The 21847-nt window shown below is 49.2% G+C and overlaps 2 protein-coding genes across 4 annotated transcripts in view; both read right to left on the bottom strand.

The window, feature by feature from the left end:
* Positions 1-4366, bottom strand: part of LOC126076000 (apolipoprotein L3-like) — a 110363-nt gene extending 105997 nt beyond the window's left edge. For both annotated transcript variants that reach the window (XR_007517390.1, XM_049884326.1), the window contains exon 1: positions 3999-4366. The gene's annotated coding sequence lies outside the window, so the exon portion shown is untranslated. The remainder of the gene's footprint in view (positions 1-3998) is intronic.
* Positions 4367-12638: 8272 nt separating this feature from the next.
* The window catches only part of MYH9 (myosin heavy chain 9), a 105086-nt gene continuing 95877 nt past the window's right edge, over positions 12639-21847 (bottom strand). Inside the window, exons 32-42 of one of the 2 annotated variants that reach the window (XM_049884329.1) lie at positions 20603-20815; positions 20292-20504; positions 19886-20047; positions 18668-18796; positions 17536-17624; positions 17315-17438; positions 16733-16941; positions 16026-16134; positions 15753-15925; positions 14621-14647; positions 12639-14230 (exon numbers count right to left, since the gene is read on the bottom strand). In XM_049884329.1, the coding sequence (XP_049740286.1) occupies positions 14113-14230; positions 14621-14647; positions 15753-15925; positions 16026-16134; positions 16733-16941; positions 17315-17438; positions 17536-17624; positions 18668-18796; positions 19886-20047; positions 20292-20504; positions 20603-20815 (1566 nt within the window). In that variant the 3' untranslated portion in view covers positions 12639-14112. The remainder of the gene's footprint in view (positions 14231-14620; positions 14648-15752; positions 15926-16025; positions 16135-16732; positions 16942-17314; positions 17439-17535; positions 17625-18667; positions 18797-19885; positions 20048-20291; positions 20505-20602; positions 20816-21847) is intronic. The other variant, XM_049884330.1, reaches the window with a different exon arrangement.

Here is a 21847-nt window from a genome sequence, read left to right on the forward strand (position 1 = left end):
TTCTGAATTTTCCCCCTGGATCTAATGTACTTTTTATTTTCTTTTTATTATTGTACTTTAGATGAAGGTTTACAGAAAAAACTAGCTTCTCATTAAGCACTTAGTACACATATTGTTTTATGACATTGATTACCAACCTCACGACATGTCAACACTCTCCCCTTCTCCACCTTGGGTTCCCTATTACAAGCTTTCCTGTCCCCTCCTGAGTTTTAGTCCTTGCCCCTGGGCTGGTGTGCCCCTTTAGTTTTGTTTTGTTTTTGGCTGAAAAGTAAACCTCTGGAGTAACTTCTCTACTGAGCTAAAAGGGTGTCCGGGGCCATACTCTTGGGGTTTCTCCAGTCTCTGTCAGTCTTTTTTTGTGAGTTAGAATTTTGTTCTACATTTTTCTCCAGCTCTGTCCAGGACCCTCTATTGCGAACCCTGTCAGAGCAGTCAGTGGTGGTAACCGGGCACCAGCGAGCTCTGCTGGACTCAGTCTGTGGTACCTGTGGTCCATTAGTCCTTTGGATTAATCTTTCCCTGTGTCTTTGGTTTCCTTCATTCTCCCTTGCTCCAGACAACACGAGACCAGTGGAATATCTTAGATGGTCACTCACAAGCCTTTAAGACCCCAGATGCTACTCACCAAAGTAGAACGTAGAGTATTTTCTTTATAAACTATGTTATGCCAATTGAGCTAGAAGTTCCCCAAGACCATGGTCCCCACAGCCTCAGCCCAGTAATTTGGTCCCTCAGGGACTTTGGGTATGTCTATGGAGTTTCCGTGACCTTGCCTTGGACAAGTTATGCTGGCTTCCCCAGTATTGCGTACTGTCTTATCCTTCACCAAAGTTACCGCTTATCTGTCGTCTATTTAGTGTTTTTCCATCCTCACCTCTCCCCTCCCTCGTAACCATCAAAGATTGTTTCTTTTTGTGTGTAAACCTTTTCATCAGTTTTTATAGTAGTGGTCTCATACAATGTTTGTCCGTTTGTGACTGACTTATTTCACTCAGCATAATGCCCTCCAGATTCATCCGTGTTGTGAGATGCTTCGCAGATTCATCATTGTTCCTTATCATTGTGTATGGACCATAGTTTGTTTATCCATTCATCTGTTGATGCGCATCTGGGTTGTTACCATCTTTTTGCTATTGTGAACAATACTGCAATGAACATGGGTGTGCATATCTATTCGTGTGACATCTCTTATTTCTCTAGGATATAGTCCCAAGAGTGGGTTTGCTGGATCATATGGTATTTCTATTGCTAGCTTTCTAAGGAAGCACCATATATGGTTTTCCAAAATAGTTGTACCATTTTACATGCCCACCAGCAGTGCATAAGAGTTCCAATCTCCCCACAGCCTCTCCAAAATTTGTTATTTTCTGTTGTTTTGATTCGTGCCAGTAATGCCAGAGTAAGATGGGATCTCATTGTGGTTTCAATTTGCATTTCTCTAATGGCTAGTGACAGCAAGAATCTCCTAATGTGTCTGTTAGCCGCTTGAATATCTTCTTTGGTGAAGTGTCTCTTCGTTTTCCTTGCCCATTTTTTAGTTGGATTGTTTGTCTTTTTGTTGTAGAGGTGTTGGATTTTCCTGTAGGCTTTAGAGATTAGACCTTCGTTGGATTTGCCATAGCCCCAAATTTTTTCCCAGTCTGTAGGTTCTCTTTGTACTCTTTTGGTGAAGTCTTTTGATGAGCACAAATGTTTAATTTTTAGAAAATCCCAATTATCTAGCTTATCTTCTGGTGTTTGTGTGTTGTTAGTTATGGTTTGTATCCTGTTAATGCCATGTATTAGGGTCTCTGACATTGATCCTATTTTTTCTTCTATGATCTTTATAGTTTTCATTTCATATTTAGGTCTTTGATCCATTTTGAATTTGCTTTTGTGTATGGTGTGAGGTACGAGTCCCATTTTTTTTTTTTTTTTTTTTTTTTTGCAGATGGACATCCAGTTTTGCCACCACCATTTGTTAAAGAGACCATCTTTTCCCCATTTGAAGGACTTTGGGCCCTTGTGGAAGATCAGGTGACTTAAGTGGTGGATTTACATCTGGGTTCTCAATTCTGTTCCATTGGTCAATGTATCTGTCGTCGTACCAGTACCAGGCTGTTTTGACTACCATAGCTATATACCTCAGTAGTCAGCTGAGGTCAGGCAGTGCGAGTCCTCCTACTTTACACTTCTTCTTCAGTAGTGCTTTACTTACCCAGGGCCTCTTCCCTTTCTGCTCTAATGTACTTTTTAGAGTTCTATCATGAGTCACTATAACTCAGAATCAACTCCCTGGCAACCAACAACAGACGACATTTTTTTCTGAGTGTTTTTTCATTTGTTTCCTTGTGTCTCCTTCCTCCAGCCGTAATATTTTTATATCAGGAGGAAGAGAGAATTGTGGAAAGACAGGGGTCTCAGCTAAAATTTGAATATTCAAATATTCCAAAGCCTCACTGAAGCCTTAGAGCCCAGGTCCAGGTGGGGACTTGGGCCCCTTCAGTCTCATTCCATTCTCCTTCACTAATTGCTTGCAGGAACTTTTTGAGGGAGAGGGTGGAAATCCTTTCCTACTGCACTGGAGGCTCCTTTGAAGGCATGAAACAAGTCTTGTTCCTTTTTGGTTCCAGTAGGTGCTCACGAAATATGTCTTATATTAAAAAAAAAAAAAAAAAAAAAAACCTTCTACTAGAAAGAATTAAAGGGATTCAAGATTGAAACATAAACCAGAAAGAAAAAGCTTACAAATGTACTGGAAGAAACAATAAAAATAATGTTGAGTTGGGAAAACATTTCTAATCAAGGCACAAACCCCACAAGCCATAAACGGAAAGTGTGACAGATCTGAGCTCTTCAAAATAAAAATTGCAAAGGATACCATAAACAAAACCAGAATACAATAAACTAAGAGAAAACACTGGCAATACTCATAGTAGACTCTACGCAACCAAAACCAAACCCACTGCCGTCGTGTCGATTCCGACGCATAGCGACCCTATAGGACAGAGTAGAACTGCCCCCGTGGAGTTTCCAAGGAGCCTCTGGTGGATTTAAACCGCCGACCTTTTGGTTAGCAGCCATATCTCTTAACGAAAGTCTATTCTACCCTCACAGGGGTCCTTACCTCTGGTAACAGCTTGGTCTCTGCCTTCCGGGTTTGTCTCTGCTTCTACAAACACACAGATCTAAGCACACACTCCAAAGGTTATACTCACTCATGTGGAGTTTGGTCTTTGATTTAAAGGTCACAAAGACGGGATCGCACTGTGGATACCATTCCACAACACGCCCTCCTCACATCCTATGTCTGGGCTGTGTTTTGAGTTCAGACACACAGGACTTCCTCTCTCTTCTCCTGTCATCCTGCAGTCCCGAACAGGGGGCTGGTGGGGTTCAGGAGCTGGAGTCCTGCCATCTCCCTGCTTAGCCTCTATCATGTAGGCAAGGCACCCTGGCCCAGTCACTGCCCTCTCAGGGCCTCAGTTTCCCCTAAAGAGCCAGGCACAGAGCAGGTTCTCAGACAGTGTAGGTGGAACAACCTCCGGATTCTTTGTACCTCCAAAGAAGTCCTTTGCCCCCAACAGGCCTCAGTAGCAGCATGCTGGGGGCAGCCTCAGGGCTTAGCTCACCACCCCTTTTCCACCTCCTCTGCTTGCTCCAAAGTGCCCAAAGGGTCAAACACACCAGCACCTACCTTCATCCTGTGGTCACCTGGCCATGGCTCAGGCAGCTAGGAACACATGCTAAGAGCCCAGGAGAGCTTTGTAACCCATTTAAGCCATCCTTCCCCCTTCCCCCCACTGCTCAGGGACAGGAGGGGGCAGACAAACCTGGGTTCAAATCCAGATGTTGCTAGGACTTAGCTGTGTGACCTTGGGCCCTTTACCTAGCCTCTCTGAGCTTTGGTTTTTCCTTCTCTATAAAAGGATGAAGATAATCCTTTTCTTATGGAGTTGTTGTGAGAATGAGATGGGGGCTATAACCCTCGCCCTCTCACCCTACCCCCAACTTACCAAGGAATCTTCCTGTTGTCAAATAAATATGAGTAAGATCAAGCTGTTCTTAGGTGTGTGGACCCGGATGCCTGAGGGCCGAAGTAGTTGTGTAGTCACCAGACACATCCTCTCTGCCTCCAGATATACTCGAGAATCCGAAAATGAAACCAAAAGCCACACCCTCAGAGCAGCTCAGGACAAACACATTAGAAAGCAAACCTGCGGGCAGCACCACCTTCAACCCAGTCCTGACATTCCAGGCCCTTGCAGACTCAGCCCATTCTGCCTTGCTTCCTGGAGATCTGTGAGGTCTTCAGGAAGGAGCAGTGCCCCGGAGCCAGGCCCAGCCTTGCCACTAACTGGCTGTGCTGGCTGTAGCAAATGACTCCCACTGCCCCCTGTGGACTCACCCCACCCCACCCTCCTGCGCCCCTCACCCAGCATCCCTGCCTATTCAGCTCTGGGTCACCAGCGCTCAGCACTGTCCCGCACATACCAGGTGCTCCCTACATTCCTGTTGGATTGCTGTCCTTGAATGCCATGGCCCTGAAGCTCCGAGATGTTTGTAAATGCAGGTCCCACCTGCCAGGAGTACCTACTTTTGTTTAGTTACCATCGAGTCAATTTCAATGCTTGGAGACCCCGAGCATGCAGAGTAGAACTGCCCTATAAGGTTTTCAAGGGTGTGGCCTTTCAGAAGGAGATCACCAGGCCTGTCATCTGAGATGACTTTTGGTAGGTTTGAACCACCAACCTTACGGCTAGTAGTTGAGCACTTAACCCTATGCAACACCCAGGGAGGGCCTCCTCCAGCCTGGAAAAACCATGCCCATCCTTCAAAGCCCAGTCAGGCATCACCTCTTCTGAGAAGTCCTCCAGCATCCTCCCTGTCACTCTGCACCATGGCACTCTGGGGGGACACTTTAAGTCCAGCTTTATCGACTGTGTCCTGCACCTAACCCTTTAAGTCACTTGTCTCCCTAGACTAGTTCTTGATGGCAGGGACCACATCTGGTTCCCAAGGCACATCCTGGGTGGTCAAGCAGTTTGGATGGACCCAGAAATGTGTGGGTATATCCACAGAGAAAACTCCTGTTTTCTGTCCTGGTTCATTTCCACTCGACAACAGAGCTTCTTCACACCAACAGAGATGCTTTACAGGAAGGTCATTTTCCTAGCAATTCAGACAGTCCTGAAAGCATCAAATAAACCTGTCTTCTTGCCTGGTTCCCACTGACAGAGGGCTAACTGTGAGCAGGGCCCCGTGCAGGCCCATTGTTTAATGCTCACACCAATGCTAGGAGTTATCCCCATTTTACAATCAACGAAACTGAGAAGAAGAGGTCCATGGCTAATAAATCATGAAGGTGGAATTGCTATCTGACTTCTCTGCTTTGTCCAGCAAAGAGGCAAAGTCTACCCCCCAGGGTGGATTTCTCAATAAGCAAGGTTAAGCACGGGCTTACTTGTGCTTACTTACTAATCTATAGTGAACAATTTCACATTTTTTCACCTCATCAAAGATTCTGCTTCTAGGTATGACTGGCATCTGTCTCTCTCCCAGCCCCACAGCACCTTCCTACGGATTCAAAGCCTCTTTTCAAACACAATACCTGACATGGATAGATTACCCCGTGAGCCAAGCTAAGTACCAACCACTTATCTGTCAGCTTGTCGTACTGTGGTGGCTTTCATGTTGTGACACTGGAAGCTATGCCACTGATATTTCAAATACCAGCAGGGTCATCCATGGTGGACAGGTTTCAGTGAGCTTCCAGGCTAAGACAGACTAGGAAGAAAAGCCTGGCAGTCTACTTCTGAAAAAACTGGCCAGTGAAACCTTATGAATAGTGGCAGAACACTGTCTGATATAGTGCCAGGAGAAGAGCCCAAAAGATGACCAGGGAAGAGCTGCTTCCTCAAAGGAGGGTTAACCTTAATGATATGGATAGGGTCAAGCTTTCAGAACCTTCATCTGCTGATGTGGCAAGACTCAAAATAAGAAGAAACAGCTACAAACATCCACTAATAATCTAAACGTGGAATGTACAAAGTATGAATCTAGGAAAATTGGAAGTCCTCAAAGAAATGAAACACATAAACATTGATATCCTAGGCATTAGTGAGCTGAAATGGACTGGTAACATCCATTTTGAATCAGACGATCATACGGTCTACTATCCCGGGAATGATGAATTGAAGAGGGATGGTGTTGCATTCATCGTCAAAAAGAACATTTCAAGACCTATCCTGAAGTACAGCGTTGTCAGTGATAGGATAATATCCATACTTTACAAGGAAGACCAGTTAATATGATCACTATTCAAATTTACACACCAACCACTAAGGCCAAAGATGAAGAAATTGAAGCTTTTCACCAACTTCTGCAGTCTGAAGTTGATTAACCATGCAATAAAGATGCATTGATAATTGCCGGTGATTGGAATGTGAATGTTGGAAGAGAGGAAAACCCATAGATGGAAAACATGGCCTTGGTGATAGAAAGACACCAGAGGTCACATGATAGAATTTTGCAAGACCAACAACTTCTTCATTGCAAATACCTTTTTCAACAATGTTAACAGTGACTACACATGTGGACCTCGCCAGTAGAAATACACAGGAATCAAATCAACTACATCTGTGGAAAGAGATGATGGAAAGGCTCAATATTATCAGTCAGAACATGGTCAGGGGCCAACTGTGGAACAGACCATCAATTGCTCATATATAATTTCAAGCTGAAGCTGAAGAAAATTAGAGCAAGTCCATGAGAGCCAAAGTACGACCTTGACCCAACTGAATTTAGAGACCATCTCCAGAATAGATTTGATGCAATGAACACTAATGACTGAAGACTAGATGAGTTGTGGAATGACAACAAGGACATCATATATGAAGAAAGCAAGAGGTCATTAAAAAGACAGGAAAGAAAGAAAAGAGCAAAATGGATGTCGGAAGAGACTCAAAGTTGCTCTAGAACACAGAGTATCTAAAGCGAATGTAAAAAATGATGAAATAAAAGAGCTGAACAGAAGATTTCAAAGGGCAGCTCAAAAAAGACAAAGGATTATAATGAAATGTGCAAAGACCTGGAGATAGAAAACTGAAAGGGAAGAATACACTTGGCTTTTCTCAAGCTGAAAGAACTGAAGAAATGCTGGAAGAATCTACAGGGAAAATATTATATGACCAGGAAGCATCAAAAGAAAATGGAAAGAATACACAGTCACTGTACCAAAAAGAATTGGTTGACATTCAACCATTTCAGGAAGTAGCATGTGATCAACAACCAATGGTACTGAACGAAGCGGTCCAAGCTACACAGAAGGCATTGGCGAAAAAAACCCTCCAGGGATTGACCGACTACCAATTGAGGTATTTCAACAAATGGATCCAGCGCCGAAAGCACTCACTCATCTATGCCAAGAAATTTGGAAGGCAGCTACCTGGCTAACAGACTGGAAGAGATCCATATTTGTGCCCATTCCGAAGAAAGGTGATCCAACGAAATGAGGAAATCATTAAACGATATCATTAATATCACACACAAGTAAAATTTTGCTGAAGATCATTCAAAAGCATTTCCAGCAGTACATTGACAGGGAGCTGCCAGAAATTCAGGCCAGTTTCACAAGAGGACGTGGAACCAGGATATCGTTGCTGATGTCAGATGGATCCTGGCTGAAAGCAGAGAATACCAGAAGGATGTTTACCTGTGTTTCACTGACTATGCAAAGGCATCCGACTGTGTGGATCATAACAAATTATGAAGAACATCATGAAGAACGGGAATTCCAGAACACTTAATTGTGCTCGTGAGGAACCTGTACATGGACCAAGAGGAAGTCAGTTAGACAGAACAAGGGGATACTGATTGGTTTAAAATCATGACATGTTTGCGTCAGGGTTGTATCCTTTCACCATACTTACTCAATCTGTATGCTGAGCCAATTACCCGAGAAGCTGGACTATATGAAGAACATGGCATCAGGATTAGAGGAAGACTCATTAACAACCTGCATAATGCAAATGACACAACCTTGCTTGCCGAAAGTAAAGAGAACCTGACGCACTTATGATGAAGTTCAAAGACTACGGCTTTCAGTCTGCATTGGACCTCAACATAAACAAAAATCCTCGCAACTGGACCAATTAGCAACATCATAATAAATGGAGAAAAGATTGAAGTTGTCAAGGATTTCATTTTACTTGGCCCTACAATCAACACCCATATAAGTAGCTGTTAGGAAATCAAACTTCATGTTGCAGTGGGCAGGTGTGCTGCAAAAGTCCTCTTTAAAGGGTTAAAAAGCAAAGGTATCACCTTGAGGACTAAGGTGTGTCTAACCTAAGCCATCATATTTTCAATTGCCTCATATGCATGGGAAAACCGGACAATGAAAAAGGAAGACTGAAGAATTGATGCCTTTGAATTATGGTGTTGGTGACAAATATTGAATATACCTTGGGCTGTCAGAAGAATGAACAAATCTGTATTGGAAGAAGTACAGCCAGAATGTTCCTTAAAAGCGAGGATGGCAAGACATCACCTCACATACTTTGGACATGTTATCAGGAGAAGGAGGACATGTTTAGTATAGCACAGGGTCAGCAAAAAAGAGGAAACCCCTCAACGAGATGAGCTGACACAGTGGCTGCAACAATGGGCTCAAACATAGCAATGATTGTGAGGATGGCACAGGACTGGGCAATGTTTCATTCTGTTGTTCGTAGGGTCATTATGCGTCAGAACCAACTCACCTACATGTGTACCACCTGAAAACTCTATGTCCATTGAGGTGGAAACGAGGGGAAGGGACTGAATTGCACACCTGGGCCCACGTGTTTGGAACAGGGAGCATTTAGGGCAGCAAGAGCTTGGAGCTGACTGTGCCTGGGAGGACCTAAGACCACCTGAGAATGCTCAGACATCTTGGGGGAGGCATTGACTTCCCACCAGTAGCAAGTAGGAGGATGGGTTTCAGCCAGTCTTGTCTGTATCCTAAAGGGCCACAGACACTGGGCTATGTGACACAGCAGGCATTGTGCTGGCTGGGTGGCTGACGCTGGCCCCACAGTCTGTCACTGTCCTGGGCACTGCCCCACAGTGTAAACCCCTCTGCACCAGTCTGAGGAGCAGTCAGGAGGAGTTCCTACATCAACCATCCCTGGGTACAATGGTGGACTGCAGAGGCACAAAGAGCTGTGCCAAAGACAGAGCAGCCTCTCCTGGGGTTCCCCACTTGCTCTGGGGCCAAGAGTCTAGCACAAACCATGGGTTTGGGCAGGCCCCTAGGGAACATTCTTGGGGGCTGAGGATGGTCAAGATGGTGGCAAAATGCTTCAAGGTCATCTAGGGGATCTTGTTAAAACACAAGTGCAGATTCAGAGGGCTTGGGGTGGGGCCCCAAATTGTTTCTAACCAGCTCTCACAGGCAGCCGATGCTGCTGGTCCAGGCACCACACTTGGAGTAGCCAGGGTCTAGTGCACTTTACCTGACAGATAAGGAAGCTGGCCAGAGAGACAGTGACGTGTCCAGGGTGACAGGGCAAGGAGGACCACATTAAGCTAATGGTCCCCGGGGCACGTGTCTAATTGTTTTGCCAAAAGTGGACCCCCTTCTTAAGCTGGTCCCCAGAAAAACCACTCCCGCTCCCCTGGGCTCCCACCGCTGCTGTCCTCGGTCCTCAGGACAAAGGAGTTTCTCACTCCATGGAGACAATGAGTGGCCAAGACATGAAGAGTGTACATTCCTCCTTGTCTTGCTACTTTTCAGATCGTGGTAGTTGCTGTCGAGTCAGATGCGCTCATCCCGACTTTATAACAGAACTAAAGCTGCTCGGTCCTGTGTTATTTCCACGACCACCGGTACAATTGGGTCCACTGCTGTGGCTATTGTGTGATGCCTTGCACCCTAGGGTGCTCACCTTCCAGCACTGTATTGGACAATGTTCTGTTATGATCCATATGGTTTTCATTGGCTAATTTTTGGCAGCCGAGCACCAGGCCTTTCTTCCTAGTCTGGAAGTCTGCTGAAACCTGCCTACCATGAATGACCCTGCTGGTATTTGAAATACAGGGCATAGCTTCCAGCATCATAGCAACACGCAAGCCACCACAGTGTGACACACCGATGGGTGGTGGGCTCAACAAATTACATAGTGACAAATACTTGCGGAGAGTTTTGCAGCTGGCATTTTTTTCAGCCAGCTCTGCCTCTATCCTCCCAATGAACCTGAGGAGGTAGCAGGGCCAGGATCATTATATAGGTAACATGGTATGGGTATGGGCCCCTTTGGGTACCAGGCACCATGCTGGGTGCTTCGCCCTTGTCACCTACTCCTCCCCACAACCTAAGTGACAGCTGCTATTTTCCCATTTTACACATACAGCAGTGAGGCAGAGGGTGGGCAACTTGTCCAAGTCCACCTGGGAGGACAGAGAGCTGGCATTCCAGCTTCAGGGTCCCTGAGCCTCTCCCTTAACCTTGGACCCTGCTGAGGAATATACTCAGAGAAGCAATGCCCTTGCCCAAACACAAATTCCAACTCGTAGCGACCCTAAAGGTCAGAGTAAAACTGCCCCGTGCTGTTTCCAAGGAGCAGCTGGTGAACTTGAACTGCAAGCTCTCAACCACTGCGCCACCATCGCTCCCCCCTTGCCCAAGGAAGGACACAGAAAATGGCAGAGGTGGGACCCAGGCCAGGAGCACCTGATGGCTGCTTATTACGTATGTACGTGTGAATGCTCGGACAGATGTATGGGTGGACTGGCTGGGAGGGAGGGTTAAGAGACAGCTGTGTGTTAACAAGAATTTTAGTGTGTAAATTGCTGGAACATGTTACCAATGAGAGATTTAAGATGCGTTTTGGAAAGGACGCACCAGTTAGTTCTCTAAATTAAAAATGAATACGCTGAGTTTGCTGAAATTGTTTGAAAATGTCTTCTGTTTCTGTCATCGTACCTCTGGGACACTCTACTAAGGATGTTATTAAAACAAAAGTTTCGATATACATTGTCTCCAGTAAGTGGCACTGTTATTGGTGTAAACTGAATTCATTAGTTAAAAACATTAATCTTGACATACACGGATATATTCCAAGTGTCCACACTGCATTTAATATAGGGAATCACTCTTTTCCTCATAACTTCGTTTAAGTTCAATTGTGGAAAGACAAAAAGTTGAATGTATGGCAATTATATCAATCATGTGGCGCAGTAGTCAAGAGCTACAGCTGCTAACAAAAGGTCAGCAGTTCGAATCCCCCAAGCACGCCCTGTGGGGCAGCTCTCCTCTGCCCTTCCTGTAGGGTCACCAGGACTCCAAAGCAACAGGTCTGGGGTTTTAGTTTATAGGCATATTCAGTGAGCACGTGGTTTTGTTTCTTTTTTCCTATATGACGATGTTCTGGTTATTTTTGTTGAAACGTAATTTTTTGCCTGTGAATCTAAAACGGAAAGAAAAACTGGGCTTGTGAAACAACAAACAGCTGGGTGGCCAATGTCCCAAAAGATGAAGACAGCTGTCCCTCTGCACCAGCACAGTTCACAGTGATGGGGAGACCCACAGTGGATGGTGAGACATTGAGGAAAGGGGAAAGTTCTTCAAAAGGCACTATGGCACTTTTCTAGCCAGAAAACCCTAAGTGACATGAAAAGGGAGAAGCACACAGCCCTCCAGTGCCCGGCCCCACCTATCTTTCTAGGGGCTGAAGTGGAACCTGCTCTGAGGCGGCCCAGGGTTGCTGTTGGAGGCCTGGGGTGCACTGGAGAAGCTCTGTCCTGCCAGGGGGATGTGATAGTCCCTAGAAACCTTGACGGCCAAATGAGGCAGCCCAGGGGCACCCGCATGCAGCCTGCTGTTCCCGAGCACTCCTTAATTCAGGTGGACGACACATCCCTTCTCAGAGAAAAGCCTTCCCTCCCTCCCCTCCTTCTGGCCTCTGCAGAACACCTATCTTCTACTGCCTTGTACTCTCAGCATCTGGCAAGGGGCCTGGTTTAAGCTCGGCACTTGGGAAAGGGATAATTGAATAAACAAAAGCTTTGGCAGCTGTGTGAAGTGCCTCCCACTCCAGCAGTCACTGACTCCCTCCCTCCTGCTTCTACAGCACTCGGGGGGCAACTCCACAGGGCAGGCATTGCGTTGTTTGATGATTAAGGGAGCTCCTGGAAGTCAGTGCTTGGGTCTCATTGACCTCTCTAACCCTAGTGCCAGCTCAATGTCAAGCACATAGTAGGTGCCCAATAACTGAACTTAACCAAGACGTTTATGTAAAACACTCTCGCTGTTATATACGGACCACATCTGACAGAGCATAGATATGCCATAGGGTTTTCTAGGCTATAATCTTTATAGAAGCAGATCACCAGGTCTTTTCTTCTGCAGAGCCACTAGGTGGGTTCAAATCGCCAGCCTTTGGTTAGCAGCTGAGTGTTTAACCATTGTACCACCAGGGCTCCTAGCATCCTTATATCTGGCCAGCCTTTCTGTCTCTTCCGCGTGACTGGCCAACCCCACCCGAGCCAATGCCCCAGCCACATGGAAGGTACTGGAAGCACCTGGACGCTGCACCGTGTCGGGGCCTGCTGCAGAAGCAAGGCGCGGCCCCTTGCAGGCCTGCCCCCTCCGCAGACGGACAATGGGACACGCGCGCATAGCAGATGGTACTCTTTATTGTGACGCTCAGTGGGAAACATCTGTAAACCAGCTTACTGTAGCAGTGACAGCTGCAACTCATGCTAAGGCACTTTCATTATATAAAAAAATGGGGGGGTGGGAGTGCCATTCACTCCTTGTGACAGCAACTGGGACCTGAATTCAGAGCTTTGTAGGCATTTGTAGCTTTCCTGTATCTTCATGATTCATTGTTTCTTTTTTTTTTTTTTTAGAAAAAAAAAAAAAAAATGCCTTCTTTGCCATAGTTAAGTCTAAATGCAGCATATACAACAACAGTTAAGAATACAGGTAAGTTCAGCGACCAGTGTAGACCAGCGTAGGACAAGCTACTCTCTTCTAAACATGGTTCCAAAGGAAAGGCAGTGATCAAGACTTGGAATTTTATCATTTATGACCAGAGGAGGGAGGAAAGAAAACCCCTTTTTATTTTTCCTTTTAAAATAGATCTGTGCAGATAGACGACAGGCTTTTGAACTACACTGAGTCAATGGTGCAGGTCAGCTGCCTCAGCCCAGTCCTGGAGCAGGTACGAAGCTGCGGGAGGGCCCGCTGACCCTCGCTACCGCTCTGGCTGTCAGACTCAGGACAAGTCCCTTAACCATTAAATATATTTGGTCCCCGAGAGTATTGGGAAAAGCCGCCGGAAGGCTGCTGGCCGTCCCAACTGGGCCCCGATGCCCTGTCTGCTCGGCCCCACAGCCCGGCTGTGGCATGGACAGGCTGTTCTCGGCAAAGGCAGGGATCATCATTGCACTTGAGACATTTTGGAATCAGGAAGGGAGCAGAGGACAGTGGCGCTGCCTGGGAGGAGTTCGCCACCTCCCCCACCCCAGCATTCCGTGCCCGGCACAGAAGTGGAGCCCCCGAGGCCTACTCTTGCTGAACCACCCAGAACCCCCTGGAGTGGGGGGGCCCAAAGAGGCAGCAGGTGTGTGAGGTCACCACGTGTGATTGCCAACAGCAGAGAGGAGAGGAAGACGGGGAGCGGAAGGTGTCAACTCTAACGGGGTGTCAGGCTATCAAAACTCCTTTAGTCAGAAGAAAAATAGATTCATAGAAAACGCTCTGGCCCATCCCCAGGGGCCTGCCCTCCTTGACTCGCCATCTTGTGCCTTTTGGCAAGAGAGGGTTGGAGAGCCTGCTGGTCACTCTTTCCCAGGCCTGGGCCCTGGACCCTGGACCCTGACTCTTTGGTATAAGATTCTGAGAGGAGGGGCAGGAGGGGAGCTGAAGGAACTGCAGCAAAAAAAACCAAATGCCCTCGACAGGCCAGGGGGCAGGCAGGCGGGCATCTGCAGGCCTGAGGTCTCCTGGCCTGGTAGGGACTGGGAGTTTAGGGGGGGCACGGTCACAGTAGTCCCCAGAAGATGGAGAGGGGGTGCTGCGGGGTGAAGAAGGGGAGGCGGAGTCGTCTGTCTGTCCATTTCGGCAGCAGGAAGAGAGGAGGCTTATTCAGCAGCTTTGGACTCGCCCCCATCGGCTTTGCCATCCAGCTCCTCGTCCGAGCAATCACCAGTACCCTTCCGGGCCATTCGGCGGGGCACGACGAAAGGCAGGTCCCCACGCCTGGAGGAACAGGAGCCGAGGGTCAGCAGGGTTAGGTGGGGTGGGAGTCAGGGGTGGGCGTACAACACGGCGCACACATTGCAAAGTGAGTTTTGGACAGAAACTAGGCACCTAACTTCTCCCCAGAGGGAGATGCGACATTGAGCCTCTGGGAAAGCAGATAACCAAATTTCCTGCGAAACATCCAGGGATCAGACGTTTTAACACAAAACACTAGCATCAGAACAGTCAAGAAAACAGCATTGAATCAAAGGGGGAAAGTCGCAAGGGTAGAGCGTTGCCTTCTGCAAATGCTGTCTTCTGCTCACACTTATTACTAAACAGCTGACGGCAAGAGAGACCAGGCACAGCAGTCTATACGGTGCACAAGGATTAACAGTAAATACTGACCACAATGTCTGGTCTTGTTGCTTTATGCTAAAAAAAAAAAAAAAAAAGACTCCTGTGCAAATGAGGTAAGAAATGAGAATTCCAGAGAAAAAGGCACTCTGCCTCATCTTGGGCTACACTTCGGAAACCCTAACGCCCCCTTCAGCAATACAAAGATGCCTGTTAGTTTTTACAAGCGTTCCAAGATTACACTTGCATATTTACTAGCCACCAGGGGCTATATAACCAAAAGGTCGGCAGTTCGAATCCACTAAGTGCTCCTTAAAAACTCTATGGGGCAGTTCTACTCTGTCTTATAGGGTCACTGTGAGTTAGAACTGACTCAACAGCAACAGGTTTGCATTTTTTTGGTTTAGGGGCTATGTGCCAGGGGCTGGACCAGGTTGCCTTCATCAACTTCTAATTCAAAACACCCAGCATTGAAAAGTACTCATCAGGCTTAGAGCAGTGACAGGAACAGACTTTTAAGATAGGCTGGGAATACAGGCAGTCCCCGGATTACTAACAAGTTCCAATCCTAAATCTGTCTTTAAGCTGAATTTGTACGTATGTCGGAGCAGTTAGATATGGTTTGTATCTAACGTCATTTAGTCAAATGTTCCTCCTAGCATATAGTCTACAGTGTATCTTTCTACGAATACAATGAAGTACTTCCAGGTACACTAGAACAGCTTTAACATAATGATACAATAGTGATAATAACAATATTATGACGCCCATCGCAAAGTAGCGCGTTTGCTATTACAGACCATTGTACATACCCAGAATTTTTAATATACTCAGCTTTATGGGGGCTGGTTTGTAACTAGAGGTTAGACATAAGCCTGAAGAAGTTCATAACCCGGGGACTGCCTGTAATTACCGACAGAGTTTACTGTTTACTGAAAAGCTGGGCTAAGGCCCAGGAGGGCGTCCAAGTCATGCAAGGCAGAAGCCCCGATGAAGGGGTCCAGATGGCTCTGTGGCCGACATTCTGTCACTGCCTTCCCCACCGGCACCTGGCTTAGAGAAGACGCCAGTCACAGGTGCTGAAGGTCCTGGTGTGCTTTTCGGAACAAATGAGCTTTTTAAGGGGAAATCATAAGGCAAAGGGGCCAAAGAGAGGCTGAATGTCAAGGTCGGGCAGGCTTACCTGAGCTTGTTCTTGAGGGAGCTGACCTCGCGGTTCATGGCATCGGCCGTCTCAGTGGCATCCTCCAGCTCGCGCTGCAGTTTCCGGCGGGAGGCATTGGCCCGCTGGGCCTCCTCCTCAGCTTCCTCCAGCTGCCGCTTGAGCTGCTTCAGGCGGGTGGACGCCTTGTCAGCCTGCAGAGACACGTGGCCATTGGCCCTCATTAGAGGCTCTGGGTGGGCCCCTCTCCCACTGCCGGGAGGTGGGTCCCCACAGCTCAGCCCTCGAGCACACCTGGTCCTTGAACTGCTCGGCGTTCCTCCGTTCGTCATCCACCTGCAGCATGACGTCCTTTAGCTTCTTCTCCGCCCGACGCACCTGTTTGCAGGCCGCTTGGCGCTCCCTGTGCAGCAGACACAGCGCTCAGAGGGCACACAACTTCCAGACCCTCCTGCAGGAGTCCCGCCTACAAGTCCTAAGCTGGACCACCCATTACCCAGGGGCCTTGATGTGAAGGGTGACAGTCTTTACTGAACACCCACTATGTGCTTTGAAAATCTATTGTGTGCTTTCGCTCTTATCAGAGGCACTGCGATTCTTCCCGTTTTACAGAGGACGAAACTGGGGCTCAGGGAGGGGAAGTGGCACCTCGCAAGGAGCATAAGCTCAGAAAAGGGAAAGCTGAGATTTGGGAAACTTCAGTCTTGCTGGGCCCATAAGATTGCTGCCCATCTAGGCAGAAACCCTCACCCCCCTTGACTCAGCCCTCACAGCTAGTCACCAAACTTCCCAGCTTTCGGGTGGGCTGTGGGGTCCTATTCAAACCCCATAGGGTCCCCCTGAGGGCCCTGTCAGGATGGAGGGAAACAGCCGCTTGGACTCAGGCTGGTTTCTGTCCTGGCTCCTGACCTAGCTCTGGGGACAGCATCCCAGCAGGGCCCGAGGGTGGGTCCAGGCCCTGGGCATCTACAGCTTGGGTGGGCTGGGGTAGGGGCATATACTTGGTCTCATTGTCCAGCTGCTCCTCCAGCTGTGTGATCTTGGCCTCTAGGGCTGCGATGGCGGCCTTGTACTTGGACTTGACGGTGCCCTCCATCTCCTGCAGCTTGACCTTGAGCTCCTTGTTCTGGCGCTCCATCTGCTGCCGTGCGTTTTCATTCTTCTGGGCTTGGCTGCGCTCCAGGTTCAGGTCGGTGTTAAGCTGATCGATCTGCACAAAGGAGGGCCCGTGACTCCAGGAAGACCGGCTGGAGATAGCCGGGACACAGCTGGAGGGCATGAAGATGGCAGTAGGGTCCCAAGAGGGCCTCGCCCATGTGCCAGATAACACCAGGCCCAGGGGTGAAAGTCCCGGCTCTCCCAGAAAAAGATGCTACCCTTACTAAGGATCCGGCAACTCAACTCCTGAGAGAGAAACTGTGGAGGACCTTTAAAGGTACCAGGACATCTTACCCTTAAGCCATCAGCGAGCAGCTGGCACTCAGGCCTCTACTTGTGCCAGCTGCTGTCTGTGAGGCCTACCCCCATCTCAGAAGTGGGCCTGGGCCCCATGTGAGAAGAGGCTGGCTAGCCTGGTTCCCCACCTGCAGGTTCGTCTTCTTCAGCCGGTCGTTCACCAGCTCCGTGTTACTCTGCTCCTCGTCTAGCTCCTCCTCCAGCTGGGCAATGCGGGCCTCCAGGCGCCGCTTCTCCTCCAACGCCAGGGCTCTGGGCAGGGGGAAGACGTGTGAGGGCCTGTCCGGCAGTGGGTGCTGCCCCCACCACCCACCTCTGTATTCAGAAGCACGTGCCGTCCACGGCTCACCCTTTGCCACTACTGTTGGCGATCTCGTCAGCCAGCTCGTCCCGCTCCTGCTGGGCCTGGCGCTTGGCACGCTCAGCAGCTGCCAGTTCCTGCCAAGAGGACCCAGAGTGTGATGGTCAGGACAGCCCACTGCCCCAAGAGCCATTCTCCTGAATCCTGGCCCTCTCCTCTCAGACCCCTTCCTTTCCAGGCCTGCCTCCCCAACGCCAAGCTGTCCTCATGAACCCCCCTGGCTGACAGGGATAATTCTTCCCTCAGAATTCATAGCTTAGGCACCACATGTTTGCAAAGACCCCTGTATCTGAGTGCCAAGCAAGCCAGGAGCCAGGAATGCAGAGATGAGAAAGAAATGGCCCTGGGGATATGGCATGGACAGAGACACCCTGCCTACTGGTCCCTCTGTGTTCCCGGTAGACCCGAAGTTGAGAGGGACAGCGGCGTGAGGGCTTTGGAAGCCTGAGCAAACACTTCGCAGCCATTAGGGCCACCCTGTAGAAGAGACCTTTAAGCCTCGGGACGTGTTCTCAAGATGTGTGGTGAGAGACCAAGGTGGCCAGGAGATCCCCTGTGTGACCATCTGTGGAAGGAGGCCCCCTGGCGGGCAGGGACCACACAGCAGGGGGTGGAGATTACCACAAAACCTTGTTTTAGGCCAGGAGTCCATTTCAGGCCAGGAATCCTGAGTCCATTCCCAAACAGTCACATTTTAATTCACACACACATTTTAATCACACCAGGAAGCCATGCTACTTAATGAAACCCTGGAGGCAACTCCCCTGTAAAGCAGTAACCACTCTCTGCCAACTCATTTCTGGAGTCTGGCTAGTCTGTTAGGAGCCCTGCCCAGGGCTCAGGCTGACTGGCTGGAGACCTTGAGTGCCACCTGCTGGCCAAAGGGAGGCCAACCCTGAGCTACCTCCCGCAGACCTGAACACCCCTTCTGGAGATTCTAAGCCTCCTCCTGCAGCCCTAAGCCCCTTCCTACAGCCCCTGACCCCCCTCCTGCAGACCCTGTGACCCCATTCTGTAGCTCTGAACCCCCTCCTGAGCACCTCCTCCTGTAGCCCCTGGCCCCCAATTCTGTACCCCTGAACCCTCTCCTCAGCACCTCCTCCTGTAGCCCCTGGCCCACCTCCTGCAGCTGAATCATCTCGGCCTCCATGCTCTTCAGCTTCTTCTCGTTCTCCTTGGCCTGCGCCAGGATCTCCTCCCGGGAGGCACGCGTGTCCTCCAGCTCACGCATGTAGTCCTTCATCTGGGCCTGGGGGTGGGGGACAGCTTGCCACCACCACCCGTGTCCACCCGCTCCACGGCCCCCCCGACCCATCCCGGAGCAAAGGGGGCACGGGGACGCCTTGCCAACAGGAACATGCAGCTGGTTTTTCGCCTGACGCTGTATTTCACCAGCTTAACAAAAATAGTAACTAAAGACAAAACACCTTTTTACCCTGTACCATCGTCAGGCTCTTTTTCATCATTGGGATTCATGAAGCGTACTTCTGACAGTCTAACCAGTGAGTACGTGTGCATATCACGCCAAACTGCTTTTTGTCTTTAACTCCCTACACCTCCCTCTGATGTGAATACAGTAGCCGGTGCTGCTCCCAACGCACACCTGCTACTCCAAGGCCACGCTCCACAGCGGCAAATATGTTCCTGTTCTTAGTTTCCTGCTTAACTCTGAAGAGCTTTGTCAAACGTTTTTTTTTTTATTTTTTATCTTTTGCAGCCACGGTGCACCAGTTACAAAATGCCATTAGCAATTAGGTATCTATGGCCCTGCAATCTTGTACACAATACATTTTTAAATTTATCCCACTTGTTGCTGGTCTAGTGGTTACAATGTGACACCTCAGGACTGGCTGTTAGTCTTCAATTTTGCATGAGGCAGAAATGTCCCCAGTGTGCATTCCAGGCTCTCTGCTACATCCCCAGGGAACCACCGATTCAGTCATTTGTCCAGGAAGGCTGGACCGTGTCCTACTGGCCTGGGTCACCACCTGATTTATTCTGGAAGTCTGCCAGTTAAGTGACCATCTTCTCTGACTCCATTGCATTCCTGGTTCTATATTTATTTGTTTGTCTATTTAATGTACTCAGAGTCATCAATCTTACTGCAAACCTTATTGTAATCTTATTGCAGAAAACCTGCATATCTTGTTTCCACTCAATCTGTGGGCCTCTGAGTCCTCCATTTGTGAAGTGGGGCTAAGGACACCCAAGATCTTCCTCAGAGAGGGGAAAGTGGGCAATCCCAGCACGCACCAGTCACCGACTGGTGTCCAAGCCCAGGGCTGACCCAGCACCTCCTGTGGGCAGCTAGATCCAGTCTGGTCCAGCCTGATCTCACCTGCAGCTTCCGAAGCTGCTTGATGGCTTCATCTCGGTTCTTGTTGGCTGAGTCAATGTGGGCCTCCAGGTCCTTCAAGTCCATCTCCAGCTTCTTCCGTGCAGCCATGGCCATTGACCGCTGCTTCCTCTCATCCTCCAGCTCTGCCTCCATCTCGCGCACCTGTGGAGAAAGGCCAACGGCTCAGGAGGCTGGGCTCAGCCCAGGCCTTGAGGTTCATAGGGCCTCTAAAAGCCAAGGAAGGTGACTGACCATAAAAGCCTCAGTACAGCCAGTGGCTAACGCCCCTGGGACAGAGAAAGGGGAAGAAACAGTATGTGTACAACCAGGCATGTAGAAGCAGGAGAGGAAAGGATGCCCACCAGGATCCAGCGACAGGGAAGGCCTGTCCAAGGGCAGCACACACCTGTCGAATCAGCTGCTTCTTCTTCTCCTCGCTCTGCTCGTCGCGGCCCTGGAGGTCCCGCTCGAACTGGGCCTTCATGGCCTGCAGGTTCACCTCCAGCCGCAGCTTGGCGTCCTCTGTGGCCTGCAGCTCGTCCTCCAGCTCCTCCAGCTGGGTCTTCATTTCCTCCACCTGCTGCTCCAGGGCCCGCTTGGACTTCTCCAGTTCATGGACCTGCCACCAAGAACACGGTCAGACCAGAGGGACTGGCAGGTACCCGAGGTCCACTCACACCTCTCGGTCCCCACTCCCCCACCAAGCTGGACACTCACGCTCTTGCCGACATCGTCCTTGGAGCTCATGAGGTCCTCCATCTCTGTGCGGAACTGCTTGTTGAGCCGCTCCAGCTCCGCCTTCTGCTCTGAGGTCTCCTCCAGGGCCCGGGCCAGCGACAGCGCCTTGGTCTCCTTCTCTCGGGCCTCTGCCTCGGCCCGGTCACGCTCCTCTGCATACTTGGCAGAGATGGTCTTCTCCTCTGCCAGGAGCTGGGACACAGGTGGGATGCTGTTATGGACTGAACTGTGTCCCCCCAAAATATGTACTGAAATCCGAACCCCTTCCTGTGGATGTGCTCTTGTTTGTGTAGGGTGGGTCTTAAACCTAATGTCTTCTGAGTTACAAAAAGGTCAGAAGAGACAGAGACACTCACACGGGAAGACAGACACACAGAAAGATATATCTACAAACCCAAAGGCTCTGAAGATTGCCAGCAGCTACTAGAAGCAGAAATAGACCAACAAGGACCTCTCCCTAGAACCACATCCTAAATTCAGACTTCTCACCCTCTGAACTGAGAAAATAAATTTCTGTTCCTTAAAGCCATCCACTTATGGATGTTACGGCCACTCTAGCTTACAAAGACAGGTGCCAGGAGGCTCAGAGCAATGGATTCTTAGAAAGAGCTGAGCCTGCCAACCACAGGCAGCATGAAGGGCTGATCCACCCCCACTTGGGAATGAGGACTCCCCCCACCAATGCTGGGACTGAGAGGAGGAGGACCCAAAGAGAAGCCCAAGCTGCCTGGGTGGCTTGACGGCACACACTGGTTCAAAAAATGGCACACACTGTCCAGTGTGTTCCATGACCGGTCAGGGGCAGGGACTGTCTCCACAACGTCATAGTAAAGTCAGTTTAATTTCTGTCAATGAATAATAACATCGTATGTCACACAGCCCCCCTTCCACGAGGGCCTGGAGGAAGCGTTTCTCTGGCTCTCAGAGCCTAGAAATGCTGTGGATCTCCTGAACAACTGGCTGGTGTTTATCCTGAAGACAGCGTGAATTCACTGCTTAGGAGCCCATTCTCATCGGTGGCCCTCCTCTAACGTTGGCTTGAAATTCCTCTGGTGTCCATCCTCTGCATGGGCCCACCCCTGGCTGTACCTTCTTTTTACACCTTTTCAGGCCCTTTGCCCCAATGTTTCAATTATTACGGGTTGGCAGGCTTTTTCTTCAAGCACCCAATAGTAAGTATTTTAGGATTTGCAGGCCTTACGGACTCTGCAGCAACTACTCAGC

The sequence above is a fragment of the Elephas maximus genome, chromosome 4 (genome assembly GCF_024166365.1).
Source record: "Elephas maximus indicus isolate mEleMax1 chromosome 4, mEleMax1 primary haplotype, whole genome shotgun sequence".
Lineage (NCBI taxonomy): Eukaryota > Metazoa > Chordata > Mammalia > Proboscidea > Elephantidae > Elephas > Elephas maximus.